At 33.9% G+C, this 20,915-nt stretch overlaps 1 protein-coding gene across 2 annotated transcripts in view; it reads left to right on the top strand.

Annotated features, from left to right (window-relative positions):
• The window catches only part of LOC110113245 (DEAD-box ATP-dependent RNA helicase 13), a 36,297-nt gene that overhangs the window by 1,236 nt on the left and 14,146 nt on the right, over window positions 1–20,915 (top strand). Inside the window, exons 4-10 of one of the 2 annotated variants that reach the window (XM_020845744.2) lie at window positions 8,802–8,983; window positions 9,845–10,036; window positions 10,390–10,566; window positions 11,590–11,978; window positions 17,118–17,298; window positions 19,479–19,601; window positions 19,681–19,797. In XM_020845744.2, coding sequence (XP_020701403.1) covers window positions 8,802–8,983; window positions 9,845–10,036; window positions 10,390–10,566; window positions 11,590–11,978; window positions 17,118–17,298; window positions 19,479–19,601; window positions 19,681–19,797 — 1,361 coding nt within the window. Of the gene's footprint in view, window positions 1–8,798; window positions 8,984–9,844; window positions 10,037–10,389; window positions 10,567–11,589; window positions 11,979–17,117; window positions 17,299–19,478; window positions 19,602–19,680; window positions 19,798–20,915 lie in introns of both variants that reach the window. The other variant, XM_020845736.2, reaches the window with a different exon arrangement.

Genomic DNA, 20,915 nt, shown 5'->3' with positions numbered 1-20,915 from the left:
CCTAAATATTATGAAAATCAATGACAAAGTAGTAGCCAAATGGAAGCGTGGTTGCGGTTTGAAAAGTAAAGCAGTTAGAAAGTTGTCTTAAGTAAGCCCAATCAATTTGACATGCTCAAGAAAAAAAAAAAAAAAACACACACACACAAGCCCAACTAGTATTTGTAGTTTATATTTAATTTTTAGTGCATATCAGCTGCAACACCATTCAAAAGCCAACCAATATTAGAATTTTTATTTTCCTGTTAAACACATAATTTAAAATAATGGAATACACGCATATGAAGTTGCTTTTCTATCAATGCATAGCAACAGAAAATTACATGTAGCACAATACAATATTATTCAACATTATCAAATGGAGCCTCAGGTCTGAACATTAGGTTTTTCATTGATATATCATGGAATTTAGTAGCTATGTCTTCTTAGACACTGCCTTTCTTACAACTTACCTACTCATACACCCTCACTTTCTTTTTTATAGCTTATATGTAGCTTTACCGATGTATTATCCTAACGAGGATGCACCAAGGTTTCATATTGTTAAAGTTCTTCTCAGCTTTGCATGATATTTTTTTTTTAAATGAAGTTAGGGATTATAAGCTTAAATTTGATGGAAATCATGATCATCTCCGCGATCCATTATCATCTATAGAAAATTACTGAGAGAATTGATCATGATGCTTTGAAGAACATGCTTATTATATATATCATGTATCAACCAAAAAAATGTTAAAGCTGGTTTACCTTTGAAGCGTATGTTTATCGGTAAAACTTTTATTCCGCATAAGGCACTTGTTGAGTTGTTGAGAACTATCGGTGATTTTAAAGTATTTTGGTTAAATTGGTTTAGCGAGATGACAAATACTAAAGGGAGGCCAAGTGATTGTAGAGGAAATATTTTTGTATTGATGTTTGTGAATGAAAGGTTTTTTTGTAAGATTATGGTAATTATGGAGGAATGAAATTTATGAATCATGTAGGGGTGTCAATTCAGATCAACGGGTCAGGTTCGGGTCAAACCCGGAACTAACCTGACACTATTCGGGTCAACCCAAACCCGACCCGTTTAGAAACAAGTCAGGTTTTCGAACCCGAAATCGACCCAATTTGGGTCCGAGTCAACCAAACCCGACACGAATGACTCGAGGTTGACCCAAAATTGCTAGTTTTCGGGTCAAAATTGGGCAAATCTTCGATTTTCGGGTAAAAAACGTATCAAAATGGGTCAATCTCGGGTTTTCGTGTCAAAAATGAGTTTTCATGGAATTTAAGGTCATTTTTTAGTCAATTTTGGGTTGCTGGGTCAACCCAAACCCGACCCGATTTTTAAAACGGGTTGATTTGTTTAACTCGAACCCGACCCGTTTCGAGTTCGGGTTGACCATAACCCGAATTTTTTCGGGTCGGGTTCGGGTCGGGTTTCAGGTTGTGTCAAAAATTGACACCCCTAGAATCATGCAATGAAGTTATGGGGAATAATACATTATCTAAGTTTATAAAAATCACTTGGTTATTAGATAAGCAATTTAGCCATTTAGATCTATCATGGAGGTGATTTATGTGTGGAGAAAACTAATGCAAACATAGTGAACAATGGAGGGCCATTATATGTTTTTTGTTATTTTTAAAAAGCAATATGATTGAGTTCTATGAGAATTAGTTTTGTGAGCATTGAAGAAAAAAGATGTGTGTTGAAGGTATGGTGAGATTACTAAATGTATATTTGATGGAGATGCCTACTGTTTAGAGTGATTAAAAATTCTCCAATCACGATAACATTACATCAATAATGAACATCGACTTCATTTTTTTCATGGGTTATGAGTTCCCTTGCCTTAGAGAAACATATTTTAAGTGAGGTAACTTTTTATGTTCTATCTGCAAATGAAATAGTTTTGATTGGTTATACAGCTTCTAAAGTTGTGAAACGATGGAAAATAGAGTAAATTTTTGAATATGAGGCTTTGAGTTAGTAGAACAAATGCTAGTTGCATAAATGTTCAAAATTTTGAGGTGAAATTGATTAGTATTTGTTAATAATGTATGAAAATAAATTGCAGACTATGTGATAAGAGGATATCATAGAAACTTTCACTTTAAAATGTTGATTTAATTTACTATGCTAAATTGATTTTGAGGGTTGATCAATAAATAGTTCATTGATAATTGAGGTGGTTTTTCAAACAATTAAAGTATAATTAAGAACGAGTGGTGGGACTAAGAAGGTAGAGTTGTAAATGAGTTTATTGAAGTGGCATCATTAGTAGCATTTATTGAAGCTATGGCGGTAGTAAGTAGACTTAAGTTGGCTTGTGCTTGTACAACTGAGGATAGAAAATGCACAAATAAAGTGGTTTGATTGAAGTAATATGGAGGTATGCTAAATTGATTTTGAGGGTTGATCAATAAATAGTTCATTGATAATTGAGGTGGTTTTTCAAACAAGTAAAGTATAATTAAGAACGAGTGGTGGGACTAAGAAGGTAGAGTTGTAAATGAGTTTATTGAAGTGGCATCATTAGTAGCATTTATTGAAGCTATGGCGGTAGTAAGTAGACTTAAGTTGGCTTGTGCTTGTACAACTGAGGATAGAAAATGCACAAATAAAGTGGTTTGATTGAAGTAATATGGAGGCGTGAGTTTACTAAACTTTTTAATACTATTTTGACGACTAAAAAGATGTTAGATGAGTGGAGAATGAGTGTGTTAATTCCTATTTTTAAGAATAAAGGTGATGCACAAGATTGTGCGAATTATAGAGGAATTAAGTTAATGTGTCATACTTTAAAACTATGGGAGCGAGTTATGGAGCATCGGTTGCGGCGTAACACAAGGTGGTTTGACCAAGTATTTCCCTAATTTAGTTGGGTTACATCAAATATCAGCCTTAAGCCCATATCTTTTTGCGTCATGGATGTTCTCACTAGACATTTGCAAGAGGATGTACCTTGGTGTATGTTTTTTGCTGATGATATTCTTGTTGTTGATAAGACTAGAGAGGGAGTTGAAAGTAAACTTGAATTATGGAGGTCAACATTAGAGACTAAAAGTTTTCGCTTGAGTATATCTAAAACATAATATATGGAGTGTAATTTTAGTAGTAATAGACCTAGTGAGGGGATTGTGACTTTGGGCGAACAATCTATTAATAAGAGTACACGTTTTATATATCTTGGATCTATTGTTCAGAGTGATGGTGAAATAGATGGGGATATTATCAGCAGAATTCAAGTTTAATGGTTAAAGTGGAAGAATGCTTCGGGCTTGTTGTGTGATAAAAAAGTACCCCTCAAACTTAAGGGAAAATCCTATAAGATGATAGTGAGGCCTGCAATGCTTTATGGTGCTGAATGTTGACCATTAAAAGAGAAACATAATACTAAGTTAAGTGTGGTGGAGATGAGGATGCTCAAGTGGATGAGTGGCTTTATCGTTAGAGATAGGATATGAAATGAGCATATACGTGAAAAGGTTGGAGTAGCTCCAATAAAAGATAAGATTAGAGAGAGTCTCCTTAGATGGCTTGGTCGCATAAAACGGCGGCCTTCCAATGACCCAATTAGGAGAGTAGAGGTATTAGATTTGACTTATGTTAAGAATGGTAGAGGCATACCTAAAAAGACTTGGTTAGAAAATATTAGGAATGACATTTCTTTATTAGATTTAAACGAGAATTTGACATTTAATAGGACACAATGGAGAAAAAGGAATCATGTAGCCGACCCCACGTAGTGGGATAAAGGCTTGATGTTGTTGTTGTTGTTGTTGGCATTGCAATTTTGCAGCAATCCTCTTTCACTTTCATGTTATTTTTAAGATGAAAAATATTTTGTTCTCATGTTAACTTCCGTTTGCCTTGGCATTGATTGGTTAAGAAAGAATACTTGCTAAGCTTGTCTTACCCTTACTCTGTCATCCATCTCTCATGGAAAAATTTTCGCAGTGTTTCAAATTTTTATGGCTACTACATGTCAGAAAATGCCACTGTGGCTCTTGGGTTTAATTTAGGATAGCAATTGGATATTTGGGATGAAACTAGAGTAAAACTTGTGCTTTGTTTTTATGGTTATCTTAATATTCTGCTGTAAATACTCTCCTTTCTTCATTCCTCTTCCAAATCCTAGCTTGCCGTGCTATCTGGGCTTTTCATGCCATAGCGTTGTCATATGCTAATGGCAAATAAGGTTGGATTGCCAGTTATTATATTGTTAGTTTGTTATGTTTGTATTCTTTTGTTTTGATGATTTCTACATATAATTAATTTCAGGAATGGGATATCCTTATTGTACTAGGTAGCATGCATCTATTTCTAGCTTTTAGGTTTTTTTGTGGATATGACACGTCACCTTCTTTTCTTGCCCTTTTATTGCTATGTTGAAAGCCAAAGCCCTAGGTTTCATTCTAGTTTTATGGTGTGATTTGTTGGTTTCTCTCAAAAGTACTAGTAATTACTTTTTAGAGGTATTTACAGGGTTCACCAGTGGAGCTTTCACTTATTAAGACAAATTTGGTCACAAGTTTCTTTTGAAGTGCTTGGGTTGTAATGTACTATGGTAAATTGCAGCCTTCAGTAGTTTGGATTTACTGAACTTGATTTTTTTGTTTGAGATTAGTGCTCACACAATATGGTTTCATGGAGGTATTTCTGTGCCAACCATAATGATGGTAAAATTGTAACATTGTTCTTGAATGCTTTATCATTCACATATTTATAATTATGCTTCAAAGCACTTTAGTTGTGTATCTTTGAATAGCTGGCAATGCTTGCTTTGTTTTCTGGTTGCTTTTGTTCTTTGTAAGTTGAATGTGGATTTCTCTGAGTGTTTATCCTTACATGTAACCCTTTTCAATTCTCATTTTATCTGTGTCTATCAGATGATATCTCACAATATGTGCATCTACTAAAATTTTCGTAGACTGAATCTTTAAGAAGCACGCCAATGATAAAAAGTGCAATTCACAAAGCGAAGCAATGAAAAGAACATGCATACTTTGGAGCAACATCTAGCTGCATGCAATTGCTGATATTGGCGAATAATGAGTTTAATGGAAGAATTGATGAAGGGATGCTATAATCTTTATGCCCTTATGATAAGAAATTGGCATATTAGTTGGATTAGATAATACTAGCCATTTAGTTGGATTATATACCTATTTTAAACTTAGCTTCAATATTTCATTGACAGGAGGTTTTTTATTCAGTGGAATGATAATGCATGACAATGGGAAAGGACATTGTTGCTTCGAATTGCTTTAGGGGTTTTATGTTTTTTGGGTTTGAAATATTAGAGTTTCATTATGAAATTAGGTTTTTGTTTTCCATTGAAGAGTTAGGTGACGACGTTATACTAATATTTCTGATGCGGACATCGGTACGAAGATTTGGTGCATCTATCATAGGAGGCGTCGTAAATCGACGGCTATAATTTAAACCTTTAATTATGATTTATTTTTTTTATGAATTTTAGTTCTTAATTAATGTATTTCCTGTTTTACCCCTAGGATAGTTTATGTGAGTGTTATGGCCCAAGGGGCAATTTTGTAAATTTTGATTTTTCTCATGTTGTGGCCTATATATAGGGCCTTTAGCTATTGTAATGGGGATGAAGAATTGATATTAAAATTGTGTCCACACTTGTGTTCTTGTGAGAGAGCGTTAGTGAGATTCCTATGAGAGGAATCAGAGTCTTCACCACCCGCAGGATGGGTCCGGGCTCGTGAATTGAAGTCCCTTGGAGAAGGGCAAAGAATCACCCGTCAGTCTTTGGAAGAGTCCAAGGCTCGCGGTTTTTAATTTCTCTCTTTCGTTTATCTTCTATATTTCCTTGTTTTTGTTTTGTTCCCTCTTTTGTTCCTAGCCTTCGTCTTTCTTCCTCCTCCCCTCTCAACCCCTCGGCCAAACCTCCATACCAAGCTCCACAAAATTTTCCCCATAGCCGCCAGCCACCTTCCCCCGATCCCACCCCCTCTTGGCCGCCGGCCACCTTCCCCCATTAGCTCCTCCACCGCCGGCCACTCTTGTTTATCTCCATGAATGAGGAGTCAATGTCCCCTTAATGCTTACCTAAAGAGTTCAAATAATTTAGGAAATTATTTTCATCCTTTGAAATTCAAATTTTGAATCTCAAATAGTTTCCTAAATTAGAAAGCCATTTTAGGAAAGTCTTAACACCTCATTCAAATCAATTTCTGTTTTGATTATGATTTAAAATCTTCTTTAAAACCCATTTATTCTCTTTGGAAATATGTCAAAATTTGAGAGTTTTGTTTTGACCGAAATTTACAAGCCTTTAATCACTTTCCAAGTTATGTAGAGGGAATTAGGAATTAATTCTCTAATTCACCTCTTCATTCCCGAAACTTCTCCTTGGCATTAATTCTTATTCTCCCCAGCACTCTCCTGGCCGAAACTTTCAAGGCCCCACATCTTTAATTACTTCCAAAGTTAACCCCCCTCTTGATGAAGTAATTAATTTCTCCCCTCTCTACACCACCCGCCCCCTCCTCTCCCTCATATTTTTCTTAATTTCTTTCATAATCAACAAGCTTTGATTGGAGGAATTAACTTCAGTTTTTCCCTCCCAAATTCAAAAGAAAATTCTCAAATATCTGTACATTAATTGCTCTGATTTCTGCTGGCCGAACTCCCCCATTCCCCTTTTCTTGGGTTTTTCTCCCCCAACGTCCTCCCCTCTACACACCAAAACCTGAAACTTATTTCAGGGTTTGAGTTGGGCTCTTCTCCCTGCAGGATTGCATAGGAGAACTTCTTCCTTGCCATCTATAGTTCAAGAGCATCCTCAAGTGAATTCCAGATTTCATTGATCCAATTTGGGAAGACTTTGGAGTTGAACATTCGGCTGGCTGAAATCCTCCAAAGTAGCAATGCTCTCCTACCCGTTCTACATCAGTTTCTCAAAATTAATTTGTATTCATGCCAGTTAGGTCTACTATGGAAGCTATATATTTATTGAGAGGGTTGATGAAGAGTTATGGATAGAATAATGAAGATTTACCTATGATATTTATTGATTTAGAGAAAGCATATGATAAAGTTTTGAGAGAAGTACTTTGGAGAGAAGATAAATTAGTTAATAATGTTTATATTTAAGTCATTAAAGATATGTATGCAAGTGCTATTACTTGTGTTCAAATTGACCAAGTATTTTTCTATTTTAGTTCATCATTTGGATTACATCACAGATCATCGTTAAGCCCATATCTTTTTTTGCTTTAGTCATGGATGTTCTTAGTGGACATTTGTAGTCGATTAACCCTGGTGTATCCTTTTTGCTTATGACATTCTTCTTGTTGATATGACTAAAGAGGGAGTTGAAGGAAGCTTGAATAACGAAGGTCAATCTTAGAGTCTAAAGGTCTTCGTTTGAGTAAATCTAAAATCAAATACATGGAGTGTAATTTTAGTAATTATAGATCTAGGTGGGGGGATTGTAACTTTGGGCGACATGTCATTAATAAGAGAACATGTTTTAGATATCTTCGGTTTATTGTTCAAAGTGATGGTAAAATAGATGGGGATATCATTATTAGAACTCAAGTTGGATGGTTGAAGTGGAGGAATGCATCGGGTCTGTTTTGTGATAGAGAAGTACCCCTCAAATTCAAGAAAAAATTCTATAAGTTTGTGGTGAGACTGACAATGCTTTATGGCGCATAGTGTTGTTCATTAAAAGCGAAGCATAAAATTAAGTTAAGTGTGGCGGAGATGAGGATGCTCAAGTGGATGGGTTGCTTGACTCTTAGAGATAGAGTACAAAATGAGTATATATGTGAAAAGGTTGGAGTAGCTCCAATGGTAGATAAGATTAAAGAGAGTTACCTTAGATGTTTTGGACACCTAAAACGTCAGCCTTCCGATGACACGGTTAGAATAGTAGATGTATTGGATTTGGCCTATGTCTTGAAAGGTAGAGGCAGACCTAACAAAACTTCGCTAGAAAATATTAAAAATGATCTTCTTTTATTAAATTTAAATGAGAATTTGACACTTAACATGATACAATGGAGAAAAAAGATTCATGTAGCCGTCCCTCCATAGTCGGACAAAGGCTTGTTGTTGTTGTTGTATTGAAGTGGATGAGGAAGATATTAAGAGTGATGGATTGCAATTTGTTTCTTTGTGTTCTTATTTTGATTGAGCTGTTAGGAGTAGATGAAAAAAGCAGATGACATGGACCTGAGATTTGTGTTTCACTGGAGTACTGGAGAACGGCTTAAATAAATTAAATTCTTGGGTTTAATAGGACCCTGTTTTTAAAACTAATCAGCTGAAAAATAGGGTCTGTTTATTTTATGAGTGATAATTTATTCAATAGGACATATCTCTCCCCATGGCATTTTGGCTATTTCTTATTAGCCTAATGGTGGTGTTGCTAAACATGCATTGTTTTATTTTCCTATATTATGTCGCCCTTATTATGTAAACTAACGTGCCTTTAGATCATGCTGTGGAGTGTATGATGTTCCCATTTTGTTTCTCATTTTTTTTTTAGTTTAACTGATAACTTGATTAAAGTTTTCTTGTCTTTCTCTTTCTCTTTAGCTGACATGAATCTTATATATTTAATGTTGATTACATACTCTACAACTAAGTTTTTCCCCAATTGCCATTTGTTTTTTATCTTTGTTTCTTGCATTGCACAGAACTTCTCTGGCACTTTATTTCGTTTTTATGATCATAAATACAATTTTTTAATAAAAAATGAGCAGAGTTTTGAAACTGCTAGCAAAAGATTTTTTCTATGATTCGATCTCTGATTTTGTTCCTACTTCAGCAGACAGTAATAAAACCAATGCTGAAAGTGGCACAGATGAAGAACCTTTTGGTGATGATGGAATGTGTGCTTGGAATGAACTGAGACTCCATCCTCTTTTGATAAAATCAATGCGCAGACTTGGATTTATAAAACCTACTCCAATACAGAAAGCTTGCATTCCTGTTGCTGCTCATCATGGAAAGGTTATTCTTTGTGTTGTTTATGTTGATGTATTTCTTTAGATGACTAGTTTATCTTGAGAAATATGAAATTCACAAAATGTACTGTTTCTTATATTTTGGGCCTGAGTTCCAATGCATAATATTTTGTTTAAATATTATGCATTGATGTAACTATGATATATTATGCTCTGTGCTAACGATGATAGTTTTGTTTTTAAATCTAATTTATTTATTTGCCAAAACTTTTTCTTTTTAACCATTATGTATATTTATATGACAGTATGTTTTTTCTGACTTTATATCATTTTTCTATCATATTGTTGAATTATTATTGAAATATTTTTTTTCTCTAATGATTTACACTAATTTAAATTTAGTAAAAGTGGCCACTATTTATGAATGATCGAAATGATCCCAAACTATATTAAAACACCATTTTTAGTCTCCAAATCTTTAAAGAGGAATCAGATAGTCTCATGTTTGGATTAGTTTGATTCCTCTTTAAAGATTTGATAAACCAAAATGTTCATTTATTATAGTTGGAGATCATTTTGATTCTTCATAAAGAAGAGTCAATGAACCATTTTGGTCTTTTTCTCTTTAAATTAAAGCACTCTAAACTATGCATTATCTTGGCTATTACTATTGAAAACTCTTGTACTATAGTTTGCTCTTTGCCATTGACAAATTTGGTTAACCTAGTTCTTGAAGGCATCTATTTCATTGTGCTTCATCTTCATCTTCATCTTTGAGTTACTTAGTGTGGGCGTATTCTTCCTATTTCATAGCCATGTATCATTGCAATCTTTTTGCACAATCTGCTTGAAATTCCTTAAACCAGTTAGGCTTTTGAATGACTATTCATTGTTATTTCTTTCACAGGATGTCATTGGTGCAGCACAGACAGGTTCAGGGAAAACCCTTGCTTTTGGATTACCGATTTTGCAACGCCTTCTTGAAGAACGGGAGAAGGCCAGAAGATTACTTGAGAATGGTACTGGAGGCACTGGAGGCTTTGGAGAAAGCCACCTTCGAGCACTTATTTTGGCTCCGACAAGAGAGCTTGCCTTACAGGTTTCTATAATTAAGTTTAGTTATTATAGTGCCCATGTTCGTGAAGTGATGCAGCATTCTTAATGCCTTCAATTTTTTTCACGTGCATCCACATCCAGTGAATCCTGATAACGTGTCCACTAGTTCTTTTTCTTGTAAATTTTAGATGCCATATGCACCATTTGTAGTAAAATTATAGGGTCAAGGCTGTTAGAATTGTTTTGTAATGCAGTACTTTTATGAATTCTGCCATGCAGGAAATTTGATTTGTGTAATACGTAATAATTATTTTTTCACATTTATCCCATTCATCGAATGGAACTACTTTTTTAAGTTATGAGCACAAGTGTTTAGTTTCTTGATTCTTGGTACAGGTATCTGATCATCTCAAGATCGCAGCAAAATATATCAATGTTCGTGTAGTTTCCATAGTGGGTGGTATGTATTCAGAAAAACAGGAGAGGTTGCTTCGAAGGAGGCCTGAGATTGTTGTTGGAACTCCAGGAAGGCTATGGGAATTGATGTCAGGGGGAAATGAACATCTTGTGGAGGTTAGTGGGATTATTATCTTATTGTAAACCTGAAAACCCCAGCTCTAATATTTGTAAAAGAAAACAATTCCCAGCCTTTTTTTTTCCGCATCATGTATTAGAACTTTTCGTGGTGCTATGCAACCTTATTGTCTGCCTATTAATCAGCAACAGAATAGTAAGCCCAATGATGAGATTCCATCACAAATAAAAAAAAAAGAAAATAAAAGGCTTAAAATTACTTGAACAAAGGCGGAGTAATGTTGCATTAGCGGGCATGATATTAGTAATCTTCAACTGATATTATTCGAAGTTATACTTAAATGCGATAGGTTTATTTATTTTGGAGCCATTATATAGAATAATGGTGTTTAGTTAAGGATATAACTTTTAGAGCTATAGTTGGGTTGAAGCCAAGAAATGTTTTAGGAATTTTATGCGCCAATAGAACATCATAAATACTTAAAAAGATTATTTTTATTGAATTGCCTAGTTTGATCTTTGTTAGGAGGTAAAGGCATAATTCATAACCAAATTAAGTATGATAAAAATGAGAATATTAAGTTGAATTTGTGGCCGAACTGATAAATATTGGTTGAGAAATAACTAAATTTGTAGGATTGCGGTAATGGAATATATTAAAGTTAATGTTAAAATAGATGTGGGAAGTTTGGACATGCACAACAAAATATACATGTTGAAAAAACAAGATTGTTATATAAAAATGAATACCCAAGAGTTTCGAAGCAAAACATTATATTGTGGCAAAACTTTCAGGAAAGATTGTGCAAAATATGCGGAAGACCTCAAGCACTGCTTTAGAAGAAATGATTGGAAAATCTGGATTCATAAGCTGGCCCTAATAGGTGGGATAAGGCCAAGCATGCAGAAGAAGATGATGTTGATGAAAAAAAAAATGTAGAAGATGATGATGACATTCTGGCTGTTTATAATTTTATTACTGGAACTATATTTAATATAGTTGATGTTTTTGTTTGTTTTTTGTGATGCTGAAACTAAAAATATTTCGTGTCATTTTTGCAGCTGCATTCTTTGTCGTTCTTTGTGCTGGATGAGGCTGATCGTATGATAGAGAATGGTCATTTTAATGAGCTTCAATCCATCATTGACATGCTTCCAACTGGCAACAGCAACATGGAGCAAACTTCTGAAACCAACAAAACTTACAAAACAATCCCCAATTTGCCACGAAAGAAGAGGCAAACATTTGTTTTCTCTGCCACTGTTGCCCTATCTGATAATTTTCGCAAGAAACTTAAGCGCACTTTATCCAGTACAAAATCAACCTTGACAGATGGATTAACTTCTATAGAAAAGCTTTCAGAGCGGGCTGGAATGAGACCTGATGTTGCAATCATTGATTTGACAAATACTTCTATTGTAGCAGATAAGCTTGTGGAGTCATTCATCGAGTATAATTTTTTATCTTAATTCTATTTATTGTTTATGGAATTGATTCTTTCCGTCTTTTTAATTTTTTATTCCTTCAAGAATATCTGTGGCTAATTGATAGTGTAGAAGCTATGGTTTAAATCTGTATGCTTCAGGAAACCATAGAAGCTTACTAATATGTCTGAAAAGTGCATCATCATGCTATGAAACATGGAAAGTGATATTGTGCGATGACTTTGCCCGGCAGCTTGGAGTACTGAGGTGGGAACAAATGGTCGGATTGATATTTTAAACATTCTCATATCATCATCAGAATGACAAAGCCAACTAAACCATAAACTTATGAACATTCCATTTAGTTTAACCCTTCTATTTCATTTTTATTTCCATAACATATATTTACAAAACACTTAAATAAAACTATTACATCTGATGTGTACAATACCTAACTCAATTGCTATGAATGAACTTCCTCTTTTCATTCATTTAGACTAAAAAAGTCCTTCCTGAAAATGGTTAGGAACTAAAAAATGAGTTAAACAATTCAGTGGCTAATTATATTTATAGCAACTCAAAAAAATAGGAAATTATATACATGCTAGTTTTATAAATAAATCTATATCATTTCATTTTCACGAAACATTAAGATGTAGTTGTAACAATAGCATAATAAAATACCATTTGCTTATTTTATTGTTTTCATAACTATCTTCTTATCTTTAGATACATCCGTAGTAGGAGCCACCGTCTAATTAAGTTGCACCATAAAGACATAAGATCTCATATTTTTCAAATTTAGTTCTGATGGGTTGGTAATCATTTTCATTTACATTTATGTGCACGAGCGCATTGTATTTTTAATCAGTACCATAAGGGTCAAATTCATTCACACCAACATGTTCATTTGAGTTCCTCATCATATATTTACTTTAATCATCTCATTTGCATATCATATTAGGAAGCAATCAATTGAGATTCAAAATGTGGAAATTATTGAATATTATTCTTTTCAATATGGGGATTTCATAATGAAAGAAGATTATCATTTTAGAACCTTGCAATGGCTTTTTGATATAAATCAAAACAGTCATCAATGCATGTAAGGAAGCATGAAAATAATGTCTTCGATTTAGAGGAATGGAAATAATTACCCCATAATTGAAAATATAATTATCAACATTCTTTTTAGATGGCGTGATTTTAACTTAAACCTTGCAAGTTGCTTCTCTTATCTTTATCTTCGAAAAATATAAGTGTTCTGCTTAATTGTTTTTTTTTATAAATCCAATGATATTTTTAATTGTCTTTTATTTATATTTTGTCAAATTTAAAATGACTAAATAGTTGTACTTAAATTGAATATTCTAACACGTTCATTCAATCTCATTACCCCGCCTTATTTTTAATATGTCCTAAATTTACCATTTAATCAAAGATTTTTAGATCATAACTCAAATATTTTTGTTATTCTCATTATGAATTTAAATAAATTTTCTTAGGTTTCTAAAATTTTTTATTAGAATGTTCCAATTACATTTTAAAATTTACATAAAGCATTGATGTAGAACGAAGGGGGGGGGGGGGCATGTGAATTTTGATTGGGGGGGGGGGGTCATGTGAATTTCAAATTTTCAAATTAATTGGAAAAGGGAGGGAAGGGTCGACCAAAGAGAGAGGGAAAGGGGATAGGATGTTCAGGTTCAATGAATGTGGAATTTGAATTGATTCCCAATTAATTTATGATTTACCCAATCCTTGATTGAAGGAAGACTTTCCAAAATTAAGCTAAATGATTTAGGAAAGAATTTGAAAACTTACCAAATTAGAACAACTTAATTTATGAAAGAAGAAATTTTAGAGGGAAAGGGATTTGATTGAGAGCATTAATTGAGAGGAATTAATTAATATGTGAGGGAAAAGGCGGTCAAACGAGGAGGGGGAGAGATGTCCATATACGGTGTATGTGGCCCAAGGCATTAAATGAGATTTGATATTAAATGTGAAATTGATTTCATATTTAGAGGAATTAGGGGAAGGCTTCCAAAAATAGATTTGTTAATTCAAAAAGGATTTGAAATTCAAATATCTTTTAATTCAAATTAGGAACTTTCCAAGTTAACAATATATTAATTTAGGAAGGTAATAAAGAGGCTATTTTGAATTCAAAATTTGTGGAGGAGGGAAGAGGCTAGGGGTGAGGTGGTCGGCCGACTATGGAGGTGGAGGGGTTGATGTTTGATCCAAAAGAAAAGTTAACCAAAATCAAACGAAATAAAACAAAAACAGATGGTTAATGGTAGAGACAAGAGATGTGAGGACGAAGAACAAAGAAAAAATAAAATAAAAACGATACAAACCACGAGCCCGGACTCTTCCTGTGGCTGGTGGGTATACGTTGCCCTCCCCGAGGGACTTCAATCTTAGAGCCCAGATCCATCATGCGGCTTGTGGAAACAAGGTTGTCCTCCCATAAGAATTTTTCTCTCCAGAACTCACATAGAGATCAAGACAAAGGCTCAAATTCTTTTTTTTTTATTAATAATCCATTATTACATTACACAAGCAAGGGCCTCTATATGTAGGCCTAAGAAACTAAAACAAGACACATATGCCCCTAGGGCTTACATAAGACGACCCTCTTAAGTGAGGGTAAAAACAAAAAATTCATAATAAAATAAAAATTTCAAATAAAATTTAAGATAACGTGGGAAGATGATGGCCGTCGATCTTCAGCTCATCCTCGGATAGGCATGGAATGTTGGATGTCCGCATCAAGAATTATCTAGTTAAAATAATGATTATTAAACCCCTTCAAAATCTTTCTTAAAATTCCTCTATATATACACATATTTTCCTCCCTCTTCTTCTTCATCTCATTCTTTTTCTTCTACTTAGAGAAAATTTTCAGGAATTCCTTGAAGCTTTTAGGAGGAAAATGGAACTTACCTTAGGGCTTGAGAAGATATAAGGAAGAAAATTCTTAACTTCTCGACTTTGAATTGCCATTTCAATGCATTTTCAAAGCCTAACTGGTTGGTTAGATTTCCTACCCTCGGTCGCATGCTCATAGTGCATGTGTGGGTTTGCCTCTCAATTCTGCACTAGTATGCTCTCGCATGATTGGCCTTGCAGCTTGTGCTCTATGCTCTGCTCATGCGTTTTGACTCCGCGGCGCCTGCTCGCCTCCCGCACCCTCTCACTCTATTTACCACTCTATATCTCTGTTTCGCTCTCTATTCCTCACTCTCTCGTAATCCTCCCACTCAGGCTCTTTCACGCTTATATAAGGTGGTGCTTGCTTGATAAATTGTCACATGTTGTGTAGAGTTTGATTTCATGCGCTGATTAAAAAAAAAATTAAGATGATTTTTTTAATTATGTTAAAATTGAGTGTTTGCATGTTGATCCGTAGGGTACCTCCAATGTTTTTTAAGCAGAAATGTACTGATAATTTTATTGGCATTGCCAAACTTGGATCGATTCAGGCATATGCATTTTCCTGAAAACATTCACTGAAAGGGTGTTAAAATTTTCTAAAACAAGATCTTTATTTTTGGATAGGCATAGTATTAGACGATTGTATCATGATTTAACTAAATTATAATTATGAAGACTCATATCATTATGTATATTACGACTGGTTTTTTAGTTTATGCTGTTTCTCATTAGTCTTGACATATCATAATTTTGATTTGAGCTGAAAATATATTATTTAAGCCACTATACTACATCAGCGCCTTCTTTTTGGTCCCACGAATATGGGTATATACTTGCATGATAGTTTGTTCAATTGCTGCTAAATAGAGGTGAATTTATTTTCCATGTAACCGCACAACAAACACTTTTTATAGAATAAATTGTAAATTTAAGCTACATGATCTTGGGGCTATGGTCTAAGAGATAGGAAAATGAGTTGGCTTTTTACTTCTATTGTTTCCTAAGTATTTTAGTCTATAAGCTATCAAAATGTATGTTGATACTAGTAATATGCACTTCTAAAACTAGTTTCCTGGCCTAATCCGTCACTCCAATTTCCAATTTGTAGTCAATCAGTTGCAGGTAAAATATGCTTTTATTAATGAACTCATGGTATATATGCGACATTCCTTAACCTGTAAGGCAAAATTTGATCAAATAAAATGAAGTTTGTGTGGATGACCTGCTTCCCTTCTATAGCAAGGTTTTTCTTTCAAAATATTGTTTTTTGATCTTGCTATTTATATCCTGTTTTTGCGACATTCCTTACCTTGTAAGGCAAACGTTTCCCAAATAAAATGAATTATATGTGGATGGTCAACTTTCCTTCTAGAACAAGGTTTTTCTTTCAAAATATAGTTTTTTGATATTGATATTTATATTTCATTCTTGCTTCCTTTATAGCCTAACTTTAGGCGAAGTTACATTAATTAGAATTTCCTGTTTTTTCTATGGTATTGATTGAGACAAATAGTGTTGATTTTCATTTTAGTGCTATTTTGTTATATGCAAATGAATTTAGAGAACATTATTGTAGTAATCTTAGTATTGGAGCACATCTGTTAGCATTTGTTTGACTTCTGATACATTGAAACGTGGATATTGTCAATCTCGTCATTCTTACTTTTTCTTAAACAAAAATAGTTTGTTATCATCTCCAATGCTTAGTGTATCTTCCATAGAAACCATAAAACCTTGCATTGTGGTTTCTGACAAATTATATTTACGATGCATGGTACATTTACATTAACAAGACTTTGTTCGCTTTTTGTTGTTAATTATTATGTGATATTGTTTCTTTGAGACATATTGTAAAACAAGTATATGCATTAAAAAGTTAGAGTAGCCCTACTCATAGATAAGATTAGAGAGAGTTGCCTGAGATGGTTTGATCACTTAAAACGTAGGCGTTATGGATAGCCAATTAAAAGAGTAGATGTATTAGATCTAGTCTTTGTTAAGAAAGGTTGATGTAGTCCTAAAAAGATTTGATTAGAAATTATCAGAAAAACCTATTTTATTAGATTTATATGAGAATTTGACTCTTAATAGGACACAATGGAGAAAAAAGATTTATGCAGCTGGCCCCACGTAGTGGTGTAAAGGCTTGATGTTGTTGTATTATCTTAGCTACGTTACATTCTTAGTTTCTTGACTTGTGGCCTTGTGTTTTTTATTAATAGGTGTGGTGAAGATGAAAAAGATGCACACTTATATTACATTCTAAGTGTTCATCGTAAAGGTCGCACAATTGTTTTTTGCACTTCAATTGCAGCGTTACGTCACATTTCATCTTTACTACGTCTTCTTGACGTGAATGCTTGGACCCTTCATGCTCAGATGCAACAAAGGGCCCGCTTAAAGGTATTGTAGACCTTTTATCAATTAATGATTTAGTATTATTCTGTATTCTCTTCAGTCTTATCTTGATTTATTAACATGCGGCCTTCATTATTCGATTTCTTGCCTGTATTCTGCATAGGACCAGTTGTTTTTATTATGGAATCTTATTCATTGCAAATTTGGGGGTTTTAGCTTGTTTATAATAATCAATATTATATTGTACAATAGGAACTTAAATGATGCATAATGCCAAATTTGCATTTGTTAGCATTAAGTCATACTAATTTTGATAATTGTCAATGCATCGAACCCTGATAAGGAATTTGCATTCAAACTTGAAGAATCAACTTCTTTTCTTTTCAGAAAAAGCATGAATCATTAGGTCTTTTTTTTCTAGTTACATGCATTCTTGCCCAATTCACTTTTACTGTATGATTCTAAATTTTCTTTGTTTTCTTCTTCATATTCCCCTCTGAATTACATCATGCACATGTATGTGCGGGCAATGTAATCTATATCTACTTGCTTTGACTCATTGTTTTACTGTGAAATAGTGCAACAGATTACGAATCAGCTACTTGGCCAGCATTTTACTTGCTTGTATTTTTGTGTTATTGATATATTTTTTTCCCAAACTGTTATTTTGAACTGGATATTGATTGTGTTTTGTGTATTTGATTCTTAGTCCGTTCGCTTTGATTAACTGTTTTGTTAGGAGATGGTTCTTTCCTGACCATGAAAATCAGTGATTGATTTGGTCAAGGTTTGAAATTGCACAATCGGGTTTTGAGGCATTTTCTTTTCATGAAATGAGGCGTAAGCCTCAAGATGTTTTGAGATGCAAGCCTCAAAATTAAATCATTAAATGAATAAAAAAATATAAAATAATAAGTAACATATTAACGTCAAAGTAATATATTAAAGTAAAATCATAAAAAATGAAAGTAGGGTTATTAAAATTCATACAAGGATATAAAAAATACTAAATAAAAAGTGTCTCTCATTCCTAGTTCAACATAAACAAGTTGTATAATTTAATAATTTTTTAATTTAAAGTACTCTAATCACTTAGAGGATTTTCATTAAAATCATTATTGTAATTAAGTGCTTTGATTTCTCCCTTATACTAAAACTAAATAAACGGGTTTCCAACAACTAGAGGAGAGTCATTGGAGGAGAAGCAGTGGTGGTTAAGTTGTAATGGAGATTTAGCAGGATTGATTACGGGTGTAATGTTTTGTGTCGTGCGTTTGGAAGTTTGAGGTTGTGTGGTTTCTCCAGTTTGGTTTGATTTATGTATAGTGAATATGTTTAGTCATATATAAAAAGTTCATAAATTTAAAATTTTAAAATGGCTTAAACTCCTTTCGATTCTTAAGCATCTTCAAAATTGTGTAAAAATTGCATAGAGGCGTGCCTCAGCCCAACTGAGATGTAAGCCTCATCTAGCAAATGTGAGGCGCACTCCTGATTGCTTTTTTAAAAAAAAATTATGTTAATGGAGAGCCTTGAAGTGGGCCTGAGCAATTTTAAGCCATGGATTTGGTTGATTCAATAGATTTGCTTTTGTTTTGTTTCTCATACTCAAGCACTTGCATGTATATGAACATATGATATATCAGATTATTTCATGTGAATGGATTTCCTTAATTTCTAAGGTGACTTTGGGTTCATCATGCTTAGACAGGTTTACCTAATGTTCTTCCACTCCAAGGCCGGTCTGTTTAAGTATTTGTCTCTTCCCTGTTCCTTTGATTAGTTGCAGTGTAAGATAGCACAGAACCAGTTTGATGGCTCCTGTTACATTACCTGTTCTAATGTTTTGTCCTTTCACACTTTTCTCTCACCATTTTCTTTCAATTTTAGTTGAAAGATTCTCTTGTGTGCCAGCATTTAAACTTTTATTACTGTCTTGCCTTGTTAATTATGCATAGATGTAAGTTTTTTCTGCGTTGTTGTGTGTGAGTATTGCTATAAGAAAAGTAATTTGTGAGTATGTGAAAAGAGAGCTGGAGATTAATCCAAAAAAACAATATTGTTTTCTTTTGCAAGAAAGGCCTTGAATAAAGTATCGTTACATTAATGCTAGGCTGCTAGCAGATATAAATTTCTAAAATGTTTACAGCTTGAATTTTAAATCAATATACTATGCATGCATTATGATTGTCCAATAAACTGAGTACTACAGCCTCTTTTATCAGGCCATGGATCGGTTTCGTGAGAGTGAGCATGGGGTCTTGATAGCTACTGATGTTGCTGCAAGAGGCCTTGATATTCCTGGTATTCGAACTGTTGTTCACTATCAACTGCCACACTCGGCTGAAGTATGTCTAAGGGTTGATCTATTTTAATTCTATTAGCATGTTGTTTCTGCTTAAAACAGATCAAAGCCTTTCTATTCAGGTTTATATTCACAGAAGTGGTAGAACTGCAAGATCTTCCTTTGATGGTTGCTCCATCGCACTAATTTCCTCTAGTGATAAAGCAAAGTTTTCTTCATTATGCAAATCATTATCAAAGGTTCTCTTTTACTTACTCTTTTTCTGTACTCCACAACTCAAATATTTCATTTTGTTTGGAACTTGGAAGGACATATTTTTGCCGTTTTAAGTTTATGTTTGCTTCTTTTTTCAACCAGTAAACATTCTAAATGAAAATGAAGCCTTCAAATTTCACGAACTTCAAAGTTATTTAGTAGTGTCTTAGGCATCTAAAGTTTGCACCTCATTGAATGAGAAAATGATTCTTGATATTTTTTATGCAAGGGTACTCAAATAAAATTCTTTGTCTTGCAATTTTCGGGAAAAAAAATCATAGTTTAATTTGCTAAAAAAATTGATAGATTTTGTTTTTTTGTTGATTCCATTTCTACATGAATATTTATGCGATGGTCTTTTCTTTAGAACATGCATCATGTGCAAGCCCCTAAGCTTTTCTTATGTTGTAGATCAACGTTGATGATAAATACCTTATTTTTTATGTTTTACGATAAAGATTTAATGCTTAGAGAATTGAAAATTTTTGAGGTATTAATCTTGTATATATAGACATAACGGTAAGATCATCAATGTGTATAGTTGTCTGTATAATTGTAAATGATTTGACAATACTGTATGTGATGAGGACATCAGAAGATCAATGATCTACGGTCACGATCTACTTTTGATTATTATTGTATTTGATGTATTTTGTTTTATGTTTTATGAGTCTATTGTATTTCTTTCCGTGTATGCACTTGCTTAAGGGCCTCGTCATATGTTTGCCTTAGGGGCAATTGTGTCTTTGTATTTTCTTTATCCCGTTGGCTATTTAAAGCCTTCCCCTCTTCATGTAAGGATGATGAATTATTGAATGAAAAAGAGTTTGTTCTTGTTTGATCTCTTAGTGAGTTCATGAGAGGAGAAGCCTGAGGAGGGCGATTTGCAATACCCGTCAATCTTTGGAAGAGTCCAAGGTTCGCGGTTCTTACGATCTCTTTGTGAGTTCGTTAGTTTAATTTTATCTTATTTGTATTTTTTGTTCATCTCCTTTCTCCCCTTCTCCATCCACCACCAGCCATCCCCTTTCCCCCCAAGTCCTTCTTAGCTCCACCACCTCAAGCTCCCACCGACAACCCAAGCCCTTCCCCTTCCCCTCTG

This window comes from Dendrobium catenatum, unplaced genomic scaffold, assembly GCF_001605985.2.
Source record: "Dendrobium catenatum unplaced genomic scaffold, ASM160598v2 fragScaff_scaffold_1638, whole genome shotgun sequence".
Taxonomy (NCBI): Eukaryota; Viridiplantae; Streptophyta; class Magnoliopsida; order Asparagales; family Orchidaceae; genus Dendrobium; species Dendrobium catenatum.
Note: the sequence above shows the minus strand (reverse complement) of the source record. Positions and strands in the feature narration are given on the sequence as shown.